Source organism: Hyla sarda, chromosome 4, assembly GCF_029499605.1.
Source record: "Hyla sarda isolate aHylSar1 chromosome 4, aHylSar1.hap1, whole genome shotgun sequence".
NCBI classification, from domain to species: domain Eukaryota; kingdom Metazoa; phylum Chordata; class Amphibia; order Anura; family Hylidae; genus Hyla; species Hyla sarda.
Window position 1 is genome coordinate 81,051,833 of NC_079192.1, and position 26,588 is coordinate 81,078,420.

The 26,588-nt window shown below is 44.8% G+C and overlaps 1 protein-coding gene across 1 annotated transcript; it reads right to left on the bottom strand.

Annotated features, from left to right (window-relative positions):
* Positions 1-3,659: 3,659 nt before the first annotated feature.
* Positions 3,660-26,577, bottom strand: MTHFD2 (methylenetetrahydrofolate dehydrogenase (NADP+ dependent) 2, methenyltetrahydrofolate cyclohydrolase). Its single transcript, XM_056571495.1, has 8 exons — positions 26,416-26,577; positions 10,161-10,345; positions 8,780-8,902; positions 7,492-7,644; positions 6,724-6,831; positions 6,478-6,570; positions 6,247-6,372; positions 3,660-4,232 (listed from the first exon to the last, which is right to left on the bottom strand). Exons 1-8 carry the CDS (start codon positions 26,493-26,495, stop codon positions 4,081-4,083), a joined length of 1,020 nt encoding a protein of 339 aa, XP_056427470.1. The 5' UTR covers positions 26,496-26,577; the 3' UTR covers positions 3,660-4,080.
* Between the last annotated feature and the right edge of the window lie 11 nt (positions 26,578-26,588).

A 26,588-nucleotide genomic window follows, 5' to 3' on the forward strand; every position in this document is an offset into this window, starting at 1 on the left:
AGTGTAACTTCTTCCTTCACAGCCTCTGAAGGTGCAGTTTTCTGAGTCAGTGCAAACAATGTAATCCTAGCATGTACGCGAGACTATACATCTGATCTACAATGAGTCAGCCGGCCATGGTGAGTGCGCATTTCCGTTCTACAGGGAAATGCCCACAGATACGTGACTGCTATTGCTGCAACAGGTTTATAGGAAAGGGGAACAAAAGAGAAGGTGCATAATGCTGTGTCTGTCCTATTTTACCAGTATATGTGGACTGCCAATAGGGAGAATGGTAATAGGGAGAATGGTAATAGGGAGAATGGCAATAGGGAGAATGGCAATAGGGAGAACGGCAATAGGGAGAACGGCAATAGGGAGAACGGCAATAGGGAGAACGGCAATAGGGAGAACGGCAATAGGGAGAACGGCAATAGGGAGAACGGCAATAGGGAGAACGGCAATAGGGAGAACGGCAATAGGGAGAATGGCAATAGGGAGAATGGCAATAGGGAGAATGGCAATAGGGAGAATGGCAATAGGGAGAATGGCAATAGGGAGAATGGCAATAGGGAGAATGGCAATAGGGAGAATGGCAATAGGGAGAATGGCAATAGGGAGAAAGGCAATAGGGAGAATGGCAATAGTGAGAATGGCAATAGTGAGAATGGCAATAGGGAGAAAGGCAATAGGGAGAAAGGCAATAGGGAGAATGGCAATAGGGAGAATGGTAATAGGGAGAATGGCAATAGGGAGAATGGCAATAGGGAGAATGGCAATAGGGAGAATGGCAATAGGGAGAATGGCAATAGGGAGAATGGCAATAGGGAGAATGGCAATAGGGAGAACGGCAATAGGGAGAACGGCAATAGGGAGAATGGTAATAGGGAGAATGGTAATAGGGAGAATGGTAATAGGGAGAATGGTAATAGGGAGAATGGTCGTCCACTCCAACGTAGGCGCACAACTGCACTTGGAGTGGAGCACCTTGAATCACCTCAGATGACATCAATGTAAGAGAATGGCAATATACCAATTTCTGTATCACGTTTGCTTTAACTACACAGAATATAGGTTGTGAATTCTCTTTTCTCCTGCCTTTATTTTCAGTTTTTATAACTAGTTCCCCCTGAAAAGTCCCAAAGCCCAACAGGGTTCATTTATTACACTACATTGTTCCCCTGTAAGTGGAGCTGACCATACTATAACTATACTAGTGTAAAGGCTACACAAAGACTTGTAGTGAGATTTTCCTGGAGATGTTACATTTCCAGAAATTGAAGCCATGGAAAAAAGTTTTAGGTTTAAAGAAAAATAAAAAAATGGACATTTTCTGGAAAAAAAAAGGCAGACTGGAGTAGTTTAATGAATTTTAAATAATTTTATCTGTGAAAGGCCGTGCATTATCAGTGATGGGGGAGAACATTATGTGTGGTGGGGAGAAAATAGGAATCCAATTAGATAAATGTCAATTGAGGTAATCTGGGAACAGAATCGGCAGCAGCCTTGAGGTGTCGCATAACCGTCCGATCCTGCATCAGCAGCCACGGCTGGTCACTGATATAAAGTGGCTGCAACCCACGCTGCCGGGACTGACAAGTGACACTCCTGACGTCTCACCAAAGAGCAGTGCGGGTGGACCTCCACTAGTTAGTGCTGCGATGCACAGGAGGACGTCACCCCACCCCCCTCCCAATATATGATGCAAGGTGGTAGGACTGGACATTCATTATGTGTTTAGACCCTTTCCCCCCCCAATCTCGTCAACAAAAGATGCAAATTGTTGGGATTGGCCAAGCATCATATATGTGTGGCACCTCTTCCCAGAAAATCTCCAAACAGATAAACACTACAGTGACCCCAACCCCCTCCCCCCCGACATACGATGGCCCTGACATACGATCATTTCAACATACGATGGCCTCTCAGAGGTCATTGCATGTTGAAGGCAGCATCAACATACGATGCTTTTGTATGTCGGGGCAATCGCATTAACGGCTATCCGGCAGCGCAGACTGCTTCAGCTGCCACCGGATAGCCGTTTACGATGCCCCGTGTGGTCCGCTGACGATCACTTACCTGTCCTCGGGGCTCCGGACCGTCCTCTTCGGGATCCCCTGCATCGTCGGCGCTCTCCAGGGCAGCGGTGACGGTCCGGAGCGGCGGGGACACGTGAGTATAACCTCCAATACCAGTGGTCTTCAATAGAGATGAGCGAATTTACAGTAAATTCGATTCGTCACGAACTTCTCGGCTCAGCAGTTGATGCTTATCCTGCATAAATTAGTTCAGCTTTCAGGTGCTCCTGTGGGCTGGAAAAGGTGCATACAGTCCTAAGAAAGAGTCTCCTAGGTCTGTATCCACCTTTTCCAGCCTACAGGAGCACCTGAAAGCTGAACTAATTTATGCAGGATAAGTCATCAACTGCCGAGCCGAGAAGTTCGTGACGAATCAAATTTACTGTAAATTCGCTCATCTCTAGTCTTCAACCTGCGGACCTCCAGATGTTGCAAAACTACAACTCCCAGCATGCCCAGACAGTCAACGGCTGTCCGGGCATGCTGGGTGTTGTAGTTTTGCAACATCTGAAGGTCCGCAGGTTGTAGACCACTGTCCTATACTTTAGATTGCACGGATCCCTCAACATACGATGGTCCGTTTGGAACGGATTACCATCGTAGGTTGAGGGACCACTGTATATAATTTTGAGACAGTACATTTTTTGGAAGCCCCTTATTCCTGCAGACTAATCTATTGGCAGGATGTAGAATACCATGATATGCAGATAAACCTAGTCTTACTGTATCAATATATTTATCAGTAGTAAATTTTTATATTTTCATTAGAGTAACGACAGAAAAATTGGGAATTCAGAATTTTAATTCATGTCACAATAGCACCTACATTTCACTCACATGGTGGTAAAATTAAACAGCAGGTACATATGTTCTGCAGAACACAAATTACAATTCCCAACATAATCCATATGAAATTCCCAAGCTCGATCTCCACAGCGTTCACTGGAGTAGCGCTCTCCATTCGTCATATCAAACCATACAAACCTGTATGAGCGGACGAGTTTTTAAAATAAACCCTGACAAGCCCACAATATACAGCTGGTTTTGGGAAGGACACAGACCACTGATATCCGAGCCTTGCTTTGCACCAATGATCAGTTGCTTCACCCATATAATCTGGTCCCCAGCTGTCACTGGAAATCAATGTACTCTAGTGGATGCCTAACTAACGCAGATGGTTAAGCTCTTAGCGTCTACCCCAAGTGGACACTCCACCAGCCACTGCTTAAATAAAAGGAAATTACCAGAAAAGCTGATAGACTGAATGACAATATTAAAAGGAGAATAGTGATGAGTGATTTAAAAATACAAAATAAATCCTGTTCATCACTAGCAAAAAAATATCCTCCATGGTTGACTAACGCATATATTTGGCAATGTAGTCCAGCTCGCTCCACCTGTACACCCTCGACACGGATTCGCACCCAGCCTGGTGCACACAAATCCAAACGCAAGAACGGCAATCCAGCGTGGGTAAGTAGAAAATCCAGACTATTAGCTCACGGTAAAAACGGTACAAGCAACCAGCAGATCAGACGCGTTTCAGGCGCATGCGCCTGAAACGCGTCTGATCTGCTGGTTGCTTGTACCGTTTTTACCGTGAGCTAATAAAGTCTGGATTTTCTACTTACCCACAATGGATTGCCGTTCTTGCTTTTGGATTTGACTAACGCATACCCTGTGACCAAATGAGTCTGGTCGGTCAGTAGTGGAGAACTGGGTTTAGTAAGGCCTTCCAGCACTGGAGAGATCTCCACATCTGACCCTGTCTTCTAACATCCTTGATGTAATGCAGAGTCTATACCTTTGGCTTTAGCATGCACTTGTAACAGTAACGTGACAACCACCTGTAACAGCACATGTGAGAAGAATGCATTCAATGGGCCCTGGGAGTCCTCGTTCTCATTGATCTGCGAGAGCAATAAATGCCACCTTCTCTAGAATAGAAATATTGCATTTTATCATCGGCCTGTTCATGGGTGTAGGTTTGGAATGTAAAGATAGTTCTTGGACAGAGTACGTGTTACATGGCGACAGCTTGAACGGCTTGTAGCTGTTCTGTGGGTTTAAGCAGTTTCTTTGCAGCAATGATGGTGTTCTTCATCAGCATGGCAACCGTCATGGGGCCCACTCCTCCAGGGACAGGCGTGATGTAGCTCGCCTTCTTTCTTACTTCTAGAAAGAGGAAACAGTGTCAACCCAAGTTTCTTATGAAATCTTATGTATACATATTCAGTATGGCTCATCATGATGCACGCCATAAGTTTACATCGTAATGGGACAGAGTCCTGAGACCCACTGTGATCATTAGTTATAGCCAGGTGAAGCACACGGCTTCACTCCTGGCCAGCCGGCTGATCTGACTTATTACGAATCGTAGCCAGTAAAGCTGCACGATATGGGAAAAATGTGCGATTGCGATTATTGGCCTAAAAATTGTGATTTTGATATGTGATGCGATATAATAAATGGTGAAATCCCCCCATTTCATGTCCAATCGCCTCCATTTCACATCCATCCACCTATTTTATGCCCACCACCCATTTCACATCTCCCCCATTTAATTTCTATCTCCTCGTCAAATTCTCCACCCAATGTCACATTCTCCCCCCCAGTCAGTCACATTCTCCCCCCCCCCCCCCTCTCTGCCACATTCTCCCCCCCCTCTCCCTGTCACATTTCCCCCCCAGCAATAAACTGGGTTTCCAGGACTGTTTTCAAATCTTCTGCGGGATCCGGGAAACCTAGTGTGTTTGAAGCTGAAAAAGACCTTTCCCCATCAGCCAATCACTTGACATGTGACACCGCTGCGGCCAGTGATTGGGTGAAAAGGGAAAGGTCCTACTAGTATGGAGAAGAGAGGAGACATCGGACCGCACGGAGACAACGAACGGCATCTGCAAGGATCAGGAGTAGGTGAGCAGAAGGTTTTTTTTTTGTTTTTTTTTAAATAATTTTTCTCCCTGTGACCGTTTTCTTTGCTCAGTGTTTTTCCACTAGGGTGCCTCCAGCTGTTGTGAAACTACTACTCCGGGCATGCTGGTGGTTGTAGTTATGCAACAACTGGAGGCACCCTGGTTGGAATACACTGACTTTTAGCCGGCCACGCCTGCAGCAGCACACGGGAGCCGGCCCAAGCAGATAATTGCATGTTTTCCCGGGGGGCCGTATCACTATATCACAAAAAGAAAAAAAATTGCGATTTAATTGCTTTTGCGATATATCGTGCAGCCCTAGTAGCCAGTTGGGGAGGGAAGTGCACGGCCACGCTTCACCTGGCTATAACTTATGATCGGAAGCAGGACTGACCTGTTTCGTACTAAACTTTTTACATGTCTGGATGACATTAAAACTTCTTAAAAATGACACTACTACTATGCAGTCTATACGACCCAGAGTAGAAGGCAGAAACTTCTCTTTTCCAACCTACATTGCATTAAAAACCACAACTTACAATAACCCCAAATTTTGCAATAACATTCACACACAATTTGTCAAATTTAAAGAAACAAAATAGGGAACCCATTGTAATACTTAACATTTAATTATTTTGTTTAACCCTGCCTAGAATGGGATGTAAAAAAATAAATCTTCGAAAAAAGATGAAGTTACTGGTGGGGAATATGGCAGTTTATGACTATCTGGACAAATCCTTTAAAGGGGTACTCCACTGGAAAACCTTTTCTTTTAGATCAACTGGTGCCAGAACATTAAACAGATTTGTAAATTAATTCTATTAAAAAATCCATTACTTATCAGCTGCTGTATAATACACAGAAAGTTATTTTCTTTTTGAATTTCCTTTCTGCCTGACCACAGTGCTCTCTGCTGACACCTCTGTCCATGTCAGGAACTGTCCAGAGCAGGATAGGTTTTTTTTATGGAGATTTGCTCCTACTCTGGACAGTTCCTATAATGGACAGAGGTGTCAGCAGAGAGCACTTATCAGACAAAAAATAAAAATAAAAAAAGAACTTCCAGCTGATAAGTACTGGAAGGATTGGGATTTTTTAATAGACGTAATTTACAAATCTGTTTAACTTTCTGGCACCAGTAGATTTAAAAGAAAATCTTTTCCAGTGGAGTACCCCTTTAACGCAACAACATTTACTAAAAAGTATGGCTATATCCCTAAAAAAAGGATATTTTGAAAAGAATACTGTCATTTATGGATACTGTCAGAATTTACCTTCAAAATCCACATCTCCCACAAGTCTGGATTTTCCAGTGACTGGGTCGTGGACCCTGTTGATCCCAACATCAATAACAGCAGCACCTTCTTTTATCATGTCAGCAGTAATAAGATTAGGAATTCCTAGACCGAAAAAGGAGGAAGGCTGTAATTTTTTGCAGTCAATGTACTTAATGATCAGATGTAGTAGAGTCGGCACCATACACTGTGGGCCCAGAATGTACTCACCAGCGGCAGCAACTACAATATCAGCAATCCTGGTGTGTATCTTCAGTTGTTCCTTGGGAGTGTAACGGTGAGAGATTGTAACAGTGGCATCTCCTGCAAAATAGACATCAAGATTACGCTGTGGAATACGGATTCTAATGATTCCAAATACTGTCAACTCCAGAGATCTATTTTATACTCAGACCATTAATCCTTAAATAAAACAGAGCTTGCCAAGAAATGGATCTGAATCAATAAGACACTGACCTCCAGGACGCTCGTGCCTGCCGTCTGTGTGTAGCAGCATAGCAATGGGCATTCCTACATTCTTAGATCTTCCAGCTACCACTACATTTTTGCCCAGAGTGGGAATTCCTGTACGAACAAACAGAAAAAGAAAAAAAAAAGGCTATTATTAGGGAAGGGGTAAAATCACATTTCTAAAATGTTATATTTATTTTTGCAATGTTATAGCCCCCATATGGGACTATAAATTGCAGTAGATTGATTGCAGACACTGATCAATGCTATGCCATAGCATTGATCAGTGTTAGAGATGAGCGAACTTACAGTAAATTCGATTCGTCACGAACTTCTCGGCTCGGCAGTTGATGACTTTTCCTGCATAAATTAGTTCAGCCTTCAGGTGCTCTGGTGGGCTGGAAAAGGTGGATACAGTCCTAGGAAAGAGTCTCCTAGGACTGTATCCACCTTTTCCAGCCCACCGGAGCGCCTGAAAGCTGAACTAATTTATGCAGGAAAAGTCATCAACTGCCGAGCTGAGAAGTGCGTGACGAATCGAATTTACTGTAAGTTTGCTCATCTCTACTGGTTACACCAGTGGTCTAAAACTGTGGCCCTCCAGATGTTGCAAAACTTCAACTCCCAGCACGCCTGGACAGCCGTTGGCTGTCCGGGCATGCTGGGAGTTGAAGTTTTGCAACATCTGGAGGGCCACAGTTTGAGACCACTGCGTTACAAAGACAAATTTATTATCAGGGCTGAAAACTGTTGGGGGAGGGACAAACGACTTACCTGTTCTCTTGATGATCTCCCATACACCCCAGGGTGTGGCAGGTAACATGGAGTCTTGGTCAAGGCACATCCTGCCAACGTTCACCACATGGAACCCATCAACATCTTTATCAGTGGTAACTGCATTGCACACTTCTCGCTCATCGATATGTTCTATAATAAATAAAGTTTTATTACATTTCAGTATTCCAGTCTAACGCTGCAGCTACACAGAAAGGTAAAACTCCAAAACTCAAATAATTGATTATATCTATACACTACATATTTGTTCTCTCGCTCAGGATCTGAGCTCGCATTATACCTGCACGGTCCCGGCTGCCATCAGCAGCCAGGACCTGTGGCTAATGCCAGACATCGCCGTTCAGGCAGATGTCTAGCATTAACTCTTTAGATGTGGCGATCAAAGTTTATTGCCACGCCTAAAGTTAAAAAATAAAAATAAATTTTAAAAAATTTAAATAAAAAACACATTCCCGGCAGTTCAGTCGGGCAGATCGGGACCACCGAGGTAAAACCCTACCTGTCCGATCGCCTATTCACTGCTCCGTGCCTGAGATCCAGGCAGGAGCAGTGGAGCGCTGACAACACCGATTAGAGATGAGCGAACTTACAGTAAATTCGATTCATCACGAACTTCTCGGCTCGGCGGTTGCTGACTTTTCCTGCATAAATTAGTTCAGCTTTCCGGTGCTCTGGTGGGCTGGAAAAGGTGGATACATTCCTAGGAAAGAGTCTCCTAGGAATGTATGCACCTTTTCCAGCCCACGGGAGCCCCTGAAAGCCGAACTAATTTATGCAGGAAAAGTCATCAACTGCCGAGCCGAGAAGTTTGTGACGAATCAAATTTACTGTAAGTTCGCTCATCTCTAGTTCGAAGTGTAAACTGTCATAACAAGATTCCTTATAACCGATTATTTTCTGGCCTACTAAATATATCGCCAATCTGAGCCCTTAAAGGGGTACTCTGCTGCTCAGCGTTTGGAGCAAACTGTTCCGAACGCTGGAGGCGGCAGCTCGTGACATCATAGCCCCACCCCCTCAATGCAAGTCTATGGGAGGGGGCGTGAAGGCCGTCACGCCCCCTCGCATAGACTTGCATTGAGGGGGCAGGACGTGACATCATGAGAGGAGGGGCTATGATTTCACAAGCTCCCGGTGCCGGCTCCAGCGTTCGGAACAGTTGGAGTACCCCTTTAATATTATGACTATAGAATGCTGCATTCCCCATTACAGGATACTGTAGCGCCCAGATGAGCAAAACTGAGCGCCTTGTCTAAGCAGCTTTTACCTGGCAGAGGGAGTTGCACCAGCACACCGTCCACATTGTGATCATTGTTCAGCTTGCTGATCAGATCTAGAAGTTCGTTCTGGGAGATGGATGAGGGCTTGAGAATGGTTTCACTGCTGATTCCTAAGGTAACAAAAACCATAAGAATTTTAAATCTATAATGTACAGATGTAGTAAGAGGAAACTGTAAAAAAATAAATAAATAAATAATTCTATTGACTTCTCTTGTGACCATATCAACAAACTAGAGTTCCCAGTGGTAGGGCTGGGCGGTATGACCAAATGTGTGTATCACGGTATTTTTTTTTTACTTTTGGCGGTTCCACGGTGTATAACGGTATTTCCTAGACTCCCCCCCCCCCCATATTATCAGCCCACATCCCCATCGGGGTAAATACTCACATGTCACCCGCAAGGGCTGCCCTCCTTGCCCTTTTTGTTGCAGCCGCCGGCGCTGACCTCTATACTGTACGGTATCCCTATGCCCGGGCTGCAAAAGGTAAACAAAATAAACTTTAACGCACCTACGTCGGCCTTATGCTGGGGACGGGAACGTCGGAGAGCTGTCAGCCTATCACCGGCCGCAGCGATGTTCCACCTCAGCTTGTGATAGGCTGAGCCCACTGTCATGTAAGGAGCCGGCCAACTTCTTACATGACAGTGGGCTCAGCCTATCACCGGCTGAGGCGGAACATCGCTGCGGCTGGTGATAGGCTGACAGCTCTCCGACGTTCCCATCCCCAGGAAACAAGTGAGGCCGGTACCGGACCAAAGGGAGGTGAGTTAAAGTTTATTTTGTTTATTTTTTGCAGCCTGGGCATAGGGATACCACACAGTATAGAGCAGTGGTCTCCAACCTGCGGACCTCCAGATGTTGCAAAACTACAACTCCCAGCATGCCCGGACAGCCAACGGCTGTCCGGGCATGCTGGGAGTTGTAGTTTTGTAACATCTGGGGGTCCGCAGGTTGCAGATCACTGATATAGAGTGTCAGTGCCGGCGGCCACAACAAACAGGACAAGGAGGGCAGTGCATGCAGGTGATATGTGAGTAGTACCCTGATGGGGACAGGGCTGGGCTAATAATTGGGGGGGCAGAACAGCGCTCGCAGGTCACATAGGATTAGTTCCCTGATGTAGGGACAGCGCAGCGCTGGGCTGATAATACATTCATTCCCGAGGGGGAGGGGCCAAACCGGTATTACGGTATGGGTTAAAATTCATATCGTGCAGCAGAAAAATTTCGTTATTCGGTATGAACCAGTATACCGCCCAGCCCTACCTAGTGGCCTAAATTTTATGAGCAAGAGAATATACAAGTCTGCTAGAGAAAAGCAGACAAACTTGTGCTAGAATACTATAGAATGTTTTATCGTACTTACCAACATCGGCGGCAGCTCTGGTCTTGTTGAGCACATATGAATGACTGGCAGGGTCCTCCCCGACCAGCACCACGCTGAGATGTGGCCTTTTGTTGCCGGCTGACACCCACTGCTCCACCTCGTGCCGGGCCTCTAGGCGGATTTGTCTGGCTAGCTTCCTTCCCGATATGACAACCGCTTCATTTCTGAAAAAGAAAAGCAGAAAATCAAGTCACAATCCGATCCAAACTGACGGACAAAATGAAAGGTAGCTTATAGCTCTATATCATGGAGTTCGATGTTCTGTGTAATTCTGACTGGTAACTAGAGATGAGCGAACTTACAGTAAATTCGATTCGTCACGAACTTCTCGGCTCGGCAGTTGATGACTTATCCTGCATAAATTAGTTCAGCTTTCAGGTGCTCCCGTGGACTGGAAAAGGTGGATACAGTCCTAGGAAAGAGTCTCCTAGGACTGTATCCACCTTTTCCAGCCCACCGGAGCACCGGAAAGCTGAACTAATTTATGCAGGATAAGTCATCAACTGCCGAGCCGAGAAGTTTGTGATGAATCGAATTTACTGTAAGTTCCCTCATCTCTACTGGTGACATCTGCTAAATACCTCGGGAGACTGCTTCAGCAAAGTCTTAAAATTAAACATCACTGAAGAGGACAAATCTCATTTCAGGAGACAACTGGAAATGGACGGTTCTGAGCAAACTGAAGTGTGAATACAAACCTGGACCGGATCGGTCTGGATACAGCCTGTTGGGCTGAGTTGTCTTAATTGCAGCAGCAGAACTAAAGGATGTGACTATTCGCAGGGGACCATGAAGTCCACCCCCACTATGGTTACTACGATTTTACAGCTATTTACACTGGGCAATGTCATTAGTAGTGACTGTTTGGAAATAAAATCCATAGATAAGATAAGACTTTCTAAGAATCTATTCAATGCACAGCAAGACCATACAAGACCCAAGGGCCACAACTAGGTCACTTACAGTAACACTCCCTGCAGCCCAGCCACTTATCTCTGAGTTGTCTTTAGTTATAGGAGTCACTAGTTACAGCCGTAGAGCCGCCTGGAATTTCCCATCATCAATCCACAAAGTATAGTCTAGTGGTCTCCAACCTCCGGACCTCCAGATGTTGCAAAACTACAACTCCCAGCATGCCCGGACAGCCAACGGCTGTCCGGGCATGCTGGGAGTTGTAGTTTTACAACAGCTGGAGGTCCGCAGGTTGGAGACCACTGGTCTAGTCCTTAGACTAAAGCCGTCATAAAGTGCCTGAAGCCACAGGTCTAGGGGAAACCTCCTACATCCAGACACTCCAATATTACTCTTCCATCTGTGACTAGAGGGATGTATATCAATATATGTATCTGTATTTGTTATTTAAAAACGGATACCGTATATCCCTTTAAAGGGGAACTCCGCAGCATTTGGAACAAACTGTTCGGAACGCTGGAGCTGGGAGCTTGTGGCGTAGCCACGCCCCCTCGAGGCTGCCACGCCCCTTCTACAGACTTGCATTGAGGGTGACCATAAATATCACTGCCCTGTAGATGAGAATTGTGTGGTTATGAGGAAGCTCCGTTTCCAACACCCCCTGAGGAAGCTCTGTTTCCAACACCCCCTGAGGAAGCTCCGTTTCCAACACCCCCTGAGGAAGCTCCGTTTCCAACACCCCCTGAGGAAGCTCCGTTTCTGAGCGAAACATATCTTGGGGTCTGCACACGCTTTGGTAAGCTTTGTAACATTCATATTGCTCTAAAGATCAGTAAGGGTCTGATTATTAAAGGGGTTCTCCCTTGTTTATACTGTTTTTTGTTATTATGTTAGTGTGTTATGTGTGTATAAGTATGTGTTTTTTTATGTGTGTTGTGATTATGTATATATGTATTTTCTTACCTTTTGTGAAGATCCGCAAGCTTGCCCCTTTTTCTTCCAGCGGCTTGCTGTGTAACCTCGGCTTCTGTCATGTTATGTTCGGTAAGTGGGATGTCGGGGGGTGTGTTCTTGCTTCTGTCCTTCCTATCTTCTGACGTCTGAGGCAAATCTTTTCTTCCCGTTTCTTCCATGGCTCAGCGACGAATCTTCCGGCGCATGCGCAGGTAGTTTTTTTTTTACCAATAAAGTTTTTTTTGTCTAATTGACAAACTGTCTGCGCATGCGCGAGTACGCAAGTGCTACGCTAACAGCGTAGCGTACGTTAGGTCTACGCTAATAGCGTAGCTTCGTGCAAGCGCAGACAGTTTGTTAATTAGACAAAAAAAACTTTATTGGTTAAAAAAAAAAAAAACTACCTGCGCATGCACCGGAAGAGGCCGCAGATTCGTCGCTGAGCCACGGAAGAAACAGGAAGAAAAGATTTGCCTCGGACGTCAGAAGATAGGAAGGACAGAAGCAAGAACACACCCCCCGACATCCCACTTACCGAACACAACATGGCGGAGGCCGAGGTTACACAGCAAGCCGCTGGAAGAAAAAGGGGCCAGCTTCCGGATCTTCACAAAAGGTAAGAAAATACATATATACATAATCACAACACACATAAAAAAATACACATACTTATACACACATAACACACTAACATAATAACAAAAAACAGTATAAACAAGGGAGAACCCCTTTAAGACCCTGACTGAGCCAAACTTTTGACATGTCTAGGAAACGCTAGGCATGCTAAATTTTCACTGTATGCATATGATAGGGGATCACAAGCTGACCAGTGGGGGTCCAACCTTTAGGACCACCCGTCAATAGCGCGCACCACACCTGTGCGGCCTCTACTCTACTCACTCTTTGGAATTAACCGTTTCCGAGTTCTTTGGATCGGCCCATGACTCCCACCGATCAGCTTGTTATCCCCCATCCCATGAATAGGTAACACAAGCTAAGATTGGAACACCCCTTCAAGACCTATTTAGATGGGCTATTAAGGTTAAGTTATCAAGTGTCTCCTCCACAGTTCTTCACAGTCCTTTCTAGGCATCAGCCCCTGTAGGCAGACTAAATTTAGACGGAACCGATAAGGTTACAGTAGTTACAGGACCAGGGTTTGTAACTTTTCTTTTAGGTTGCATTCGCATGTACAGTATATTGCACATGTTTGATAGATTTTTGCAGATTTGCAGATTTTAATGTAAACTTTTGGAATTAATACAACATTAAGTCCTGCACGTTAAAGGGGAACTCCAGTGAAAAACTTTTTTTTTTTTTTTTTTAAAATCAACTGGTGCCAGAAAGTTAAACAGATTTGTAAATTACTTCTATTAAAAATCTTAATCCTTCCAGTACTTATTAGCTGCTGAATACTACAGAGGAAATTATTTAGTTTTTGGAACACAGAGCTCTCTGCTGACATCATGACCACAGTGCTCTCTGCTGACATCTCTGTCCATTTTAGGAACTGTCCAGAGTAAGAGAAAATCCTCCTAGCAAACATATGCTGCTCTGGACAGTTCCTAAAATGGACAGAGATGTCAGCAGAGAGCACTGTGGTCATGATGTCAGCAGAGAGCACTGTGGTCATGATGTCAGCAGAGAGCACTGTGGTCATGATGTCAGCAGAGAGCACTGTGGTCATGATGTCAGCAGAGAGCACTGTGTTCCAAAAAGAAAATAATTTCCTCTATAGTATTTAGCACCAGTTGATTTAAAAAAAAAATAAAGTTTTCCACCGGAGTACCTCTTTAAATATGCACAGGATACTGTACATGTGAATACACCCTTAAGCTCATATAAGAAGGCTACACAAGTGATATGCATGTAAGGGAAGCAGTGGAACAAGTAGGCAGTGTTCTATAATCTCCATGGTCAACAGTCTCCATAAACATTCGACAGCCGGACGCCACACAATGTAAATACTGACTGCGAGCAAGATGTAAGGCCGAAAACAGAAGCCATGTGTGTAGTGACAGGAGGGGGGTGTTCCCAAATAGATGCTCACGTGGAAGATTCCTGCATTATACAGTAACCAGACAGGACACTGGAGCCATAAAGTCATCCTGGGCAAACGTCATAATTCACATGAGCGTCAATGGACCCTTAAAAGTGACGGCACATAAGTGGATACATCTTCTCAGCTGTCTGTGCATGATGGGAGTTGTTGCTGGAAGTTGGAAGTTGTAGTTCTGTAATAGTTAGAGACCACTGGTATACAGCAATGTTTCCCAACCAGCATGCGTCTAGTTGTTGCAAAACTACACCTCCCAGCATGCCCGGACAGCCGAAGGCTGTCCGGGCATGCTGGGAGTTGTAGTTTTGCAACAGCTGGAGGCACACTAGTTGGCAAACACTGCTATAGGGGATCTAATTTTGTAATAGTTTAAGATGACCCATCAGCTGTCAGGTTACAATTGTAGTTTGGCTATTAATGAACCATTACCATATCTGTCCATTAGTGACAAGGGGAGGGATGTAACACATCAATGTCACTAGAGGATATCCTGGTAAGTGTGGTGGAAACACAAGAGGCCTCATTCACCAACCAACAAGCAGCTTTTCTCTTTCTGGAGTATCAGTAAGTAGTAGATAAAAATTTCCGGGTGATGGGCGCAATCCACATGACGTACAAAATACAAAGTATGCTGGTAAAAATCCAAAGGTTCTTTTATTTGCTTGCGACAGACGCGTTTCGAGGTTTCATACCTCTTTTTCAATGACTACAGCATTGAAAAAGAGGTATGAAACCTCGAAACGCGTCTGATGCAAGCAAATAAAAGAACGTTTGGATTTTTACCAGCATACTTTGTATTTTGTACGTCATGTGGATTGCGCCGATCACCCGGAAATTTTTATCTACTACTTACTGAATCTACTAATGAGATCTCTGTCTGTGTTTTATCCTACTATAGTATCTTTCTGGAGTATGTTAAATCTTTTTAAAAAATTAAAATAATAATCTTAAAATGGGGACTCCCTGGAATTTTTTTTTATATAATCACCTGAGTGTTTATAAACTACTTCTATTTAAAAATCATAATCCTTTCAGTACTTAGCTGCTGTATGCTCCACAGGAAGTTCTTTTCTTTTTGAATTTCCTTTCTGTCTGACCACAGTGCTCTCTGCTGACACCTCTGTCTGTGTCAGTAACTGTTCAGAGCAGGAGAAGTTTGCTATGGGGATTTGCTCCTACTCTGGAAAAGTTCCTGACATGGACAGCGGTGTCAGCAGAGAGCACTGTGGTCAGACAAAAGAATTTCAAAAAGAAAAGAACTTTCTCTGGAACATACAGCAACTGATAAGTACTGGAAGGTTTCAGATTTTTTTTTTTTAACAGAAGTAATTTACAAATTTGTTTAACTTTCTGCCACCAGTTGACTAAGAAAATAAATAAATAAAAGTTTTCCAGTGGAGTACCCCTTTAAATAAAAGTCACGTTCTGATTGGCCAAGCTAGGGAACAAGGGCAGTTTCGATCCACAGGGTATTGATGCCAATTTCTTATGTGGCTATTGCATTATTCCCCATACGAGATGACCTTGTATTTGGGGGTTTCTTTTTACCCCATTGGCCTGGGCACACGTCATGTATACTACCCCCACATTTCCACATTTATCAAAGATGGGCATGTTCTTCAAAAAATTGTAAAGTAGATGAGTTCCAGGCTGGTGTGAAATTGCGCAAATATTTGAGTACTTGTGTAAAAAGTGGCATACATATAAAAAGTCACAGGGCATAAGTGTCTGACCACTGCAAACATGTCATCGTGAGCTACTACGTTCAAGTTTTCCTGAATGAGTCTAAATGAATTGCGCAAAAAAGTGTTGAACTTTTTGACCAATTGACCAAAAATTTACAACAACTTCTTACCCCAAAAAAAAAAAGTGTGTAAAAATCAATGATAAATTCTAGATTTATTGTTTCTAGATTTCTAAGGGTGCGTTCACACGGCCGTCTGTCCCCAGTTTTTTTATCCCCATTTCGGTTCCGTTCTTGCAGGGTGTAAACTGATTTAAAAAACTGTTTAAAAAAAAAGATATCCCATTCATGTCAATGGGATTTTTTTTACAATCAGTTTAAATCTGTTTGCACCCGTCTGCACTAATCCGTTTTTTGACGGCAGAAAGAAGGGCACATGCAGTATTTTTTTTTTCTTCTGTCAAAAAATGGAAGAAAAAAAAACGAAACAGTAAATTTAACATTGAAGTCTATGGAAAACAGATGAGCCTTTAATCCATTAAACGATTATGGACGTAAATGTCCTGGTTATGCGGGACTTCCCGCACCAGGACGTACATTTACGTCATACACGTCAGCTTCCGGCTGCTAGCAGCAGCCGGGGACCCGCCCGTAATGGCAGACATACGCGATCGCGCGAATGTCCGCCATTAACCCCTCCGATGCCGTGATCAATACAGATCACGGCATCTGCGGCACTTTGATTGGATGATCAGATCGCCCGCAGCGCTGCCGCGGGGATCCGATCATCCAGCATGACAGCCGGAGGTCCCCTTACCTGGCTACGGCCATCTCCCGGCATGTCCTGCTCTGGTCTGAGATCGAGCAGACCAGAAGATCAGCGATAATACTGAGCAGTGCTGTGTCCTATGCATAGCACTGCACAGTATTAGCAATCAATAGATACTGCTATAGATAGTCCCCTATGGGGACATAAAAAGTGTAAAAAAAAGTTGAAAAATGTAAAAATAAAAAGTAAAAAAAAAAAAAGTGAAAAATCCCCTCCCCCAATAAAAATTGTCCGTTTTTCCCATTTTACCCCCAAAAAGCGTAATTTTTTTTTTAATAAACATATTTGGTATCGCTGTGTGCGTAAATGTCTGAACTATCAAAATATAATGTTAATGATCCCGTACGGTGAATGGCGTAAACGTAAATTTTTTTTTTTTAAAGTCCAAAAATGCTGCTTTTTTGCCACATTTTATTAAAAAATTTTTTTATAAAGAATGATCTAAAAGTTTTATATATGCAAATGCGGCATCTAAAAAAAAGTACAGATGACGGCACAAAAAATGAGCCCTCATACCGCCCTATATTCGGAAAAATGAAAAAGTTATAGGTGATCAAAATAGGGCGATTTTAGATTACTGATTTTGTACAAAAAGTTTTAGATTTTTTATAAGCGGTACAAAAATATAAAAGTATCTAGCCATGGGTATCATTTTAATTGTATTGACCCACAGAATAAAGAACACATGTCATTTTTACCATAAAGTGTACAGTGTGAAAACGAACCCCTCCAAAATGTGCAAAATTTTGGATTTCATTTAAATTTCCTCCCTAAAAAAAAAATTTTGGGGGGTTCGCCGTACATTTTATGGTAAAATCTGAGGTTTTATTACAAAGTACAATTGGTCACGCAAAAAAACAAGCCCTTATATGGGTCTGTAGATGGAAATATAAAAGAGTTATGGATTTTAGAAGGCGAGGAGGAAAAAATGAAAACGCTAAAATAACCTTAAGGTGAAAATGGGCTGGGTCATTAAGGGGTTAATGCCATCCGTTTTTTCAATCCGTTTTTACTTCTGAGCATGCTCAGAACAAAAAGTAATTTTTTCTTTTGTTTATTAACTGAACAATAACGGATCCAAACGGATAACATCCCTTTGCATCCGTAATTGTCCGTTTTAAAATTTTTGACAGGTGAAGAATGGGTCTAGACGGCCGTGTGAACGCAGCCTAAGCCAGTATCCCAATAACCAGTTCTTGGTATTCCCGGTGGAGATTTTTCTTGAAGTGTTAAAGGGGTACTCCAGTGAAAACCTTTTTTCTTTTAAATCAACTGGTGGCAGAAAGTTAAACATATTTGTAAATTACGCAACATAAGAAAGAGAAAGCACCTTGGCACCGCTGGAGTTCCTTGATTTAAATGCCCACTGCAACAGCTGTGAATATCCTGAACTCCTCGTGTAAAGCTAAGGGTGGTGCTGCACGAACTGATATACAACATTGGCAATAACGTATGGAGAAGAATGAATCGGAGCACTCACCCAGTAGAAGTATGCAAAATCTTCAGGCTTTATTCAATATTGGAGCAGGTAACAAACACAGTGCAGGAGAGAGGATTGGCGTGGGGGATTGGGCAAACGGACCGTGTTCGCGCGAGATCGCGCTTCGTCAGGCCTGACGAAGCGCGAACACGGTCCGTTTGCCCAACCCCCCACGCCAATCCTCTCTCCTGCACTGTGTTTGTTACCTGCTCCAATATTGAATAAAGCCTGAAGATTTTGCATACTTCTACTGGGTGAGTGCTCCGATTCATTCTTCTCCATACGTTATATTTGTAAATTACTTTAATTAAAAAATCTTAATCCTTCCTGTACTTATTAGCTGCTGAATACTACAGAGGAAATTCTTTTCTTTTTGGAATGCTCTCTGATGACATCACGAGCACAGTTCTCTCTGCTGACGTTATTATAATAATAATAACGCTTTATTTATTGTTGTCCTTAGTGGGATTTGAACCTAAGTCCCCAGCGCTGCCCTTAGCATACATCTGCTATGCATGGTTGCTAAAATGGACAGAGATGTCAGCAGAGAGCACTGTGGTCATGATGTCATCAGTGTTCCAAAAAGAAAGGAATTTCCTCTGTAGCATTCAGCAGCTAATAAGTACTGGAAGGATTAAGATTTTTTTTTAATAGAAGTAATTTACAAATATGTTTAACTTTCTGCCACCAGTTGATTTAAAAGAAAAAAAGATTTTCACCGGAGTACCCCTTTAATATATGGCTCCCTATGCACCAAGCACCTTACATCACCTTTGGTACATAGCGGGTCTTAGGTGTAATCATTACTCTGTCCTACTCTGGCACTTCGCTGGTGCGCCACAAGATGCCGGCCCAGGATATGGCAGTATTGTTAATCTTCCCCTTCTCCAGGAAGGAATCTGTACGGATACCATGTAAAAGACTAAACATAATGCACGCCGCCCCTATTAGACTTATGTTAGCTGGGAATCCACAATCCTACAGCATGTCAGCCCTATACAAGCAGGACACAAGCAGCTGACAGGGCAGACACGGGGAGTATACGGATCATTCCAGCTACGCCCAGCAACCAGATCGCGGTATATTGTTTTCTATAAAGACGCCTCGTGTACTGCAGACAATGCCACTGCAATATGACTAAGCATTTCATACACCAACACTCTTCCCCAACCAGGGTGCCTCCAGCTGTTGCAAAACTACAACTCCCAGCATGCCCGGACAGCCTTTGGCTGTCCGGGCATGCTGGGAGTTGTAGTTTTGCAACAGCTGGAGGCACCCTGGTTGGGGAACTGTGAACTAAAATAACATATTGTTACACCCATTTATTACCTATATAACAGCAATATGCATATGAAGACAGCGTGGAAGTATATAAAAACATCCCCCACATGGCCTCACACAACTCCATCTGAGATATACACAATATAGTGCATTCAACGTACAGTAGATATTGCAGTAATGCAGCGTCTAGGATTGGTGATATGTTCGGTTATGTAATCCTAGGTCATGTCCTTTGCTGTATACGGACAACACCTTCCCTCTATTAAAGGAGAACTACGGGATTGGGGATAAGTTTCAGATCACGGGGGGGTCCGACCGCTGGGGCCCCCCTCAATCTCCCGTACGGGGCCGCGGCTCTCTGCATGGAGAGCGCGTGTCGACTACCGCACGAGGCGGCGGCTGACACGCGCCCTTCATTTACTGCTATGGGAGAGCCGAAGTGCTGCCTTCGGCAATTTCCGGCTCCCCATAGCAGTGTATGGAGGGGGTGTGTCGGCCGCTGCTTCGTGAGGTGGTCAACACGCCCTCTCTAACCAGAGAGCCGCGGCCCCGTACGGGAGATCGCGCGGGGGGGGGGGGGGCCCAGCGGTCGGACCCCCCGCGATCTGAAACTTATCCCCTATCCTTAAGATAGGGGATACATTTTTCAATCCTGTAGTTCTCCTTTAAAGGAGTATTCTAGGGGATAAGTGATAGATTGCGGGGGGTCCGAGTGCTGGGGCCCCCCGGGATCTCCTGGACTTGAAGTGAAGTTTCGTCCACAGCAGAAAGCCGCGGCAGCCCCCCCCCCCCATCCATGTATCTCTATGGGGTACAAGGAGGGGACATGTCGGCCGCGTCATGCGGGGACGGAACGCTCCCTTTCCAGCATACTGCCGCGGGCCCGTCCAGGAGATCCCAGGGGGGCCCCAGTGCTCGGACCCGCCACGATCTATAACTTATATTGCCCTACAGATCTCCTTTAAAGGGGTACTCTGTGGGAAAAAAAAATTTTTTAAATCAACTGGTGCCAGAAAGCTAAACAGATTTGTAAATGACTCCTATTAAATCTTTACCCTTCCAGTACTTTTTAGCAGCTGTATACTACAGAGAGAATCCTTTTCTTTTTTTTTAATTTGTTTTTTGTCTTGTCCACAGTGCTCTCTGCTTATGCCTGTATCAGGAACTGCCCAGAGACTCTGGACAGTTCCTGAAACGGATGATGTCCACAGAGAGCACTGTGGACAAGACAAAAGAAATTCAAAAAGAAAAGAATTACCTCTGTAGCATACAGCCGCTAAAAAGTACTGGAAGGGTAAAGATTTTTTTTTTTAATAGAAGTAATTTACAAATCTGTTTAACTTTCTCGCACCAGTTGATTAAAAAAAAATATATATATATATGTTTTCCACCGGAGTACCCCTCCTCAGTGAACGGACATATGCGAGTATAGATCTCCAAAACACACTATTGTGGCGCGTATCACATGACATTAGTATCATTAACAGCTATGGATAAATGCACGTGTAGCAGTAACTCCGCCTGGACTATAGTACTATGCACGTACAGAAGATTAAACAAATCTTAACAACATTCTTCAGATTTCCCCTTTTGATTTTGGTACAGATTCACTGGTGTATTCTGTAATGGATTATTCTTGCCCGTCAGTGCCTACCAGATAATGCTAATCCTTTCATCTATGGCAGCGTCATCTTTATAAACACTGATACATTGTCAGTAAAGCAGCTTTAAAGGGGCTTCACCATCTACACTGCGCACAAAAAATAAAGGGAACACTAAGATAACACATCCTAGATCTGAATGAATGAACTAATCCTATGAAATACTTTCGTCTTTACATAGCTGAATGTGTTGACAACAAAATCACAAAAATTATCAATGGAAATCAAATTTATCAACCCATGGAGGTCTGGATGGAGTCACACTCAAAATCAAGAGAAAAACCACACTACAGGCTGATCCAACTTTGATATGTTGTAAAGCATGTATAACCAATAGGTTTTTACAATTGTTTTCATTAGAAAATTTAAAGTATTTCATACTGAAAAAGCCAGTCAAACAACTGCCCCCCATCTGCTTGGGCGCATACCAGTCCTGCTGTGTCCATACATCACCTATGTCATGGACACACTTCCTTGATTGACAGCTGTGAGCGCAGGGCTCATAGCTGGAGGAAAAATCCTCCCACTGTCAGCTTGTGTCCACTACTGTCAGTGAGGACAAGCTGGGAGTTGTAGTTTTGCTAATGCTAGGGGAGATGTGAGCAGACAGCATACTGAGGGAGGGGGCGGAGACATGCACAGTGAGGCCCCGCCCCCTCCCTTTGAGAGGAATTCAGACTAGTGAGCTAAATTAAAAGTGTAATAAAAATAAAGGTGCTAGACACATAAAAATTAGATGTACATGGTCAGGATTAGGTAATGAGTGATATTTAAAAAAAAAAAAATGTGGTTGGATCTGACGGGTACCTTCACATGCCCGTATGACCTCCCTACAACACCTGGGCATGCTCCTGATGAGGTGGTGGATGGTCTCCTGAGGGATGCCCTCCCAGACCTGGACTAAAGCATCCGCCAACTCCTGGACAGTCTGTGGTGCAATATGGTGTTGGTGGATGGAGCGAGACATGATGTCCCAGATGTGCTCAATTGGATTCAGGACTGGGGAACGGGCGGGCCAGTCCATAGCATCAATGCCTTCCTCTTGCAGGAACTGCTGACACACTCCAGCCACATGAGGTCTAGCATTGTCTTGCATTAGGAGGAACCCAGGGCCAACAGCACCAGCATATGGTCTCACAAGGGGTCTGAGGATCTCATCTCGGTACCTAAGGCAGTCAGGCTACCTCTGGCAAGCACATAGAGGGCTGTGCGGCTCCCCCAAAGAAATGACACCCCACACCATTACTGATCCACTGCCAAACCGGTCATGCTCAAGGATGTTGCAGGCAACAGAACATTCTCCACAGCGTCTCCTGACTGTCACGTCTGTCACATGTGCTCAGTGTGAACCTGCTTTCATCTGTGAGGAGCACAGGGCGCCAGTTGAGAATTTGCCAATCTTGGTGTTCTCTGGCAAACACCAAACGTCCTGCATGGTGTTGGGCTGTAAGCACAACCCCCACCTGTGGATGTCTGGCCCTCATACCACCCTCATGGAGTCTGTTTCTGACCGTCTGAATGGACACATGCAAATTTGTGGTCTGCTAGAGGTCATTTTGCAGGGCTCGGGCAGTGCTCCTCCTGCTCCTCCTTGCACAAAGGCAGAGGTAGCGGTCCTGCTGCTGGATTGTTGCCCTCCTATGGCCTCCTTCACGTCTCCTGATGTACTGGCCTGTCTCCTGGTAGCACCTTCATGCTCTGGACACTACACTGACAGACACAGCAAACCTTCTTGCCACAGCTCACAGCATTGATGTGCCATCCTAGATTAGATGCACTACCTGAGCCACTTGTGTGGGTTGTAGACTCCGTCTCATGCTACCACTAGAGTGAAAGCACCACCAGCATTCAAAAGTGACCAAAACATCAGCCAGGAAGCATAGGAACTGAGAAGAGGTCTGTGGTCACCACCTACAGAACCACTCCTTTATTGGAGATGTCTTGCTAATTGCCTATAATTTCCACCTGTTGTCTGTTCCATTTGCACAACAGCATGTGAAATTGATTGTCAATTAGTGTTGCTTCCTGAGTGGACAGTGTGATTTCACACAAGTGTGATTGATTTGGAGTTACATTGTGTTTTTTAAGTGTTCCCTTTATTTTTTTGAGCAGTATAACCCATGTCTTCCTTTCTAGCGAGCGAGCTAAAGGGAAAAGAGGGAGAAAAGCAAGCGCGCTAACGAGGGGGGAAAAAAGCGAGCGCGCTAACGAGGGGGGAAAAAAGCGAGCGCGCTAACGAGGGGGGAAAAAAGCGAGCGCGCTAACGAGGGGGGGAAACAGCGAGCGCGCTAACGAGGGGGGGAAACAGCGAGCGCGCTAACGAGGGGGGGAAACAGCGAGCGCGCCAACGAGGGGGGGAAACCAGCAAGCGCGCTAAAGAGGGGGGGAAAACCAGCAAGCGCTCTACAGAGGAAAAAAACAGCAAGCGCGCTACAGAGGGGAAAAAAAGCGAGCAAGCTACAGAGAAAAAAAAAAAGCGAGCAAGCTACAGAGAAAAAAAAAGCGAGCAAGCTACAGAGGAAAGAAAAGCGAGCAAACTACAGAGGGAAAAAAAGCGAGCAAGCTACAGAGGAAAGAAAAGCGAGCAAGCTACAGAGAAAAAAAAAGCGAGCAAGCTACAGAGGAAAGAAAAGCGAGCAAGCTACAGAGGAAAGAAAAGCGAGCAAGCTACAGAGGAAAGAAAAGCGAGCAAGCTACAGAGGGAAAAAAAGCGAGCAAGCTACAGAGGGAAAAAAAGCGAGCAAGCTACAGAAAAAAAAGCGAGCAAGCTACAGAAGAAAAAGCGAGCAAGCTACAGAAGAAAAAGCGAGCAAGCTACAGAAGAAAAAGCGAGCAAGCTACAGAAGAAAAAGCATGCAAGTTAAAGAGAAAAATATGAGCAAACTACAGGGACAAAAGCAAGCAATAAAAAAGGAAGCTAGCTCGGAAAAAAAAGAGCGGGCTACAGAAGAATATAAGCGAGCAAAAATTAAAAAAAGTGCAGGGGAAATATAAGCTACAAAAATTAAAAAGTGAGCTAGAGAACTAAACAAAAAGTGACTTAGCGAGTATAGAGGAGAAAACTAGAGTGAGAGAAAGTCAGCGAGAATGTGCTAGAGAACAGGTGACAGCCGAGACCCCTCGTGTATATACACAGTAGACAGCCGACACACCTCGTGTATATACACAGTAGACAGCCGAGACCCCTCGTGTATATACACAGTAGACAGCGGAGACCCCTCGTGTGTATACACAGTAGACAGCTGAGACACCTCGTGTCTATACACAGTAGACAGCCGAGACCCCTCGTGTATATACACAGTAGACAGCTGAGACACCTCGTGTGTATACACAGTAGACAGCTGAGACCCCTCGTGTATATACACAGTAGACAGCTGAGACACCGTGTGTATACACAGTAGACAGCTGAGACCCCTCGTGTATATACACAGTAGACAGCTGACACACCTCGTGTATATACACAGTAGACAGCTGACACACCTCGTGTATATACACAGTAGACAGCCGAGACCCCTCGTGTATATACACAGTAGACAGCTGAGACACCTCGTGTGTATACACAGTAGACAGCTGAGACCCCTCGTGTATATACACAGTAGACAGCTGAGACACCTCGTGTGTATACACAGTAGACAGCTGAGACCCCTCGTGTATATACACAGTAGACAGCTGAGACACCTCGTGTGTATACACAGTAGACAGCTGAGACCCCTCGTGTATATACACAGTAGACAGCTGACACACCTCGTGTATATACACAGTAGACAGCTGACACACCTCGTGTATATACACAGTAGACAGCCGAGACCCCTCGTGTATATACACAGTAGACAGCCGAGACACCTCGTGTGTATACACAGTAGACAGCCGAGACCCCTCGTGTGTATACACAGTAGACAGCTGAGACCCCTCGTGTATATACACAGTAGACAGCTGACACACCTCGTGTATATACACAGTAGACAGCTGACACACCTCGTGTATATACACAGTAGACAGCCGAGACCCCTCGTGTATATACACAGTAGACAGCTGAGACACCTCGTGTCTATACACAGTAGACAGCTGACACACCTCGTGTATATACACAGTAGACAGCTGGGACACCTCGTGTGTATACACAGTAGACAGCTGAGACCCCTCGTGTATATACACAGTAGACAGCTGACACACCTCGTGTATATACACAGTAGACAGCTGAGACACCTCGTGTGTATACAGGAGGGGGAGGGGACGGGCAGCTGAACGCAACCAGTGCTGGAGATTTCATCAGCCGCCTGCACTTCCTGCATCCTCCGCTACTACACTCCATACACTGCTGTATACACGTGTACACACTATATACCGCACTATACACAGCCTGTGTACACACTATATACCGCACTATACACAGCCTGTATACACGTGTACACACTATATACCGCACTATACACAGCCTGTATACACGTGTACACACTATATACCGCACTATACACAGCCTGTATACACGTGTACACACTATATACCGCACTATACACAGCCTGTATACACGTGTACACACTATATACCGCACTATACACAGCCTGTATACACGTGTACACACTATATACCGCACTATACACAGCCTGTATACACGTGTACACACTATATACCGCACTATACACAGCCTGTATACACGTGTACACACTATATACCGCACTATACACAGCCTGTATACACGTGTACACACTATATACCGCACTATACACAGCCTGTATACACGTGTACACACTATATACCGCACTATACACAGCCTGTATACACACTATATACCGCACTATACACAGCCTGTATACACACTATATACCGCACTATACACAGCCTGTATACACACTATATACCGCACTATACACAGCCTGTATACACACTATATACCGCACTATACACAGCCTGTATACACGTGTACACACTATATACCGCACTATACACAGCCTGTATACACACTATATACCGCACTATACACAGCCTGTATACATACATTACACAACACACACATATACACATTATAGATATATATACACACACACACACTGTATACACCTCACAGCTGTACAGCTCGTCCCGCCATATACACAGAGGACACAGATACAGACGACACAGACACTGATTCACACTGTACGTTATGACTGCGGCATATACATAATGCAGCCGACCACAGAGCTGTCTCCGGAGAGCAGTGTTTCCCAACCAGGGTGTCTCCAGCTGTTACACAACTACAACTCCCAGCATGCCCGGACAGCCAAAGGCTGGTTGGGACACTGCCGTAGAGATACCCAGGCCGCCTCTCCATCACATCCACACGCACGGCATCACTGACAGCGCCCTGTACACACCCACACAAGCCGCAGCTACTTACCGGGCGGGAGTGCAGTGGAAAGCTCGGACTTGTGCCCGGGCAGCACAGCACAGGGACCGCAGGGAGCTGATGGTTGCCATGGTGACCTGAGTACAACGATCCTGGTCCGCGGACTAGCTACTAAGGAGAAGGAGCCGCGGCCACTCCGCCCTAATATAGCCTCGCTGACGTCA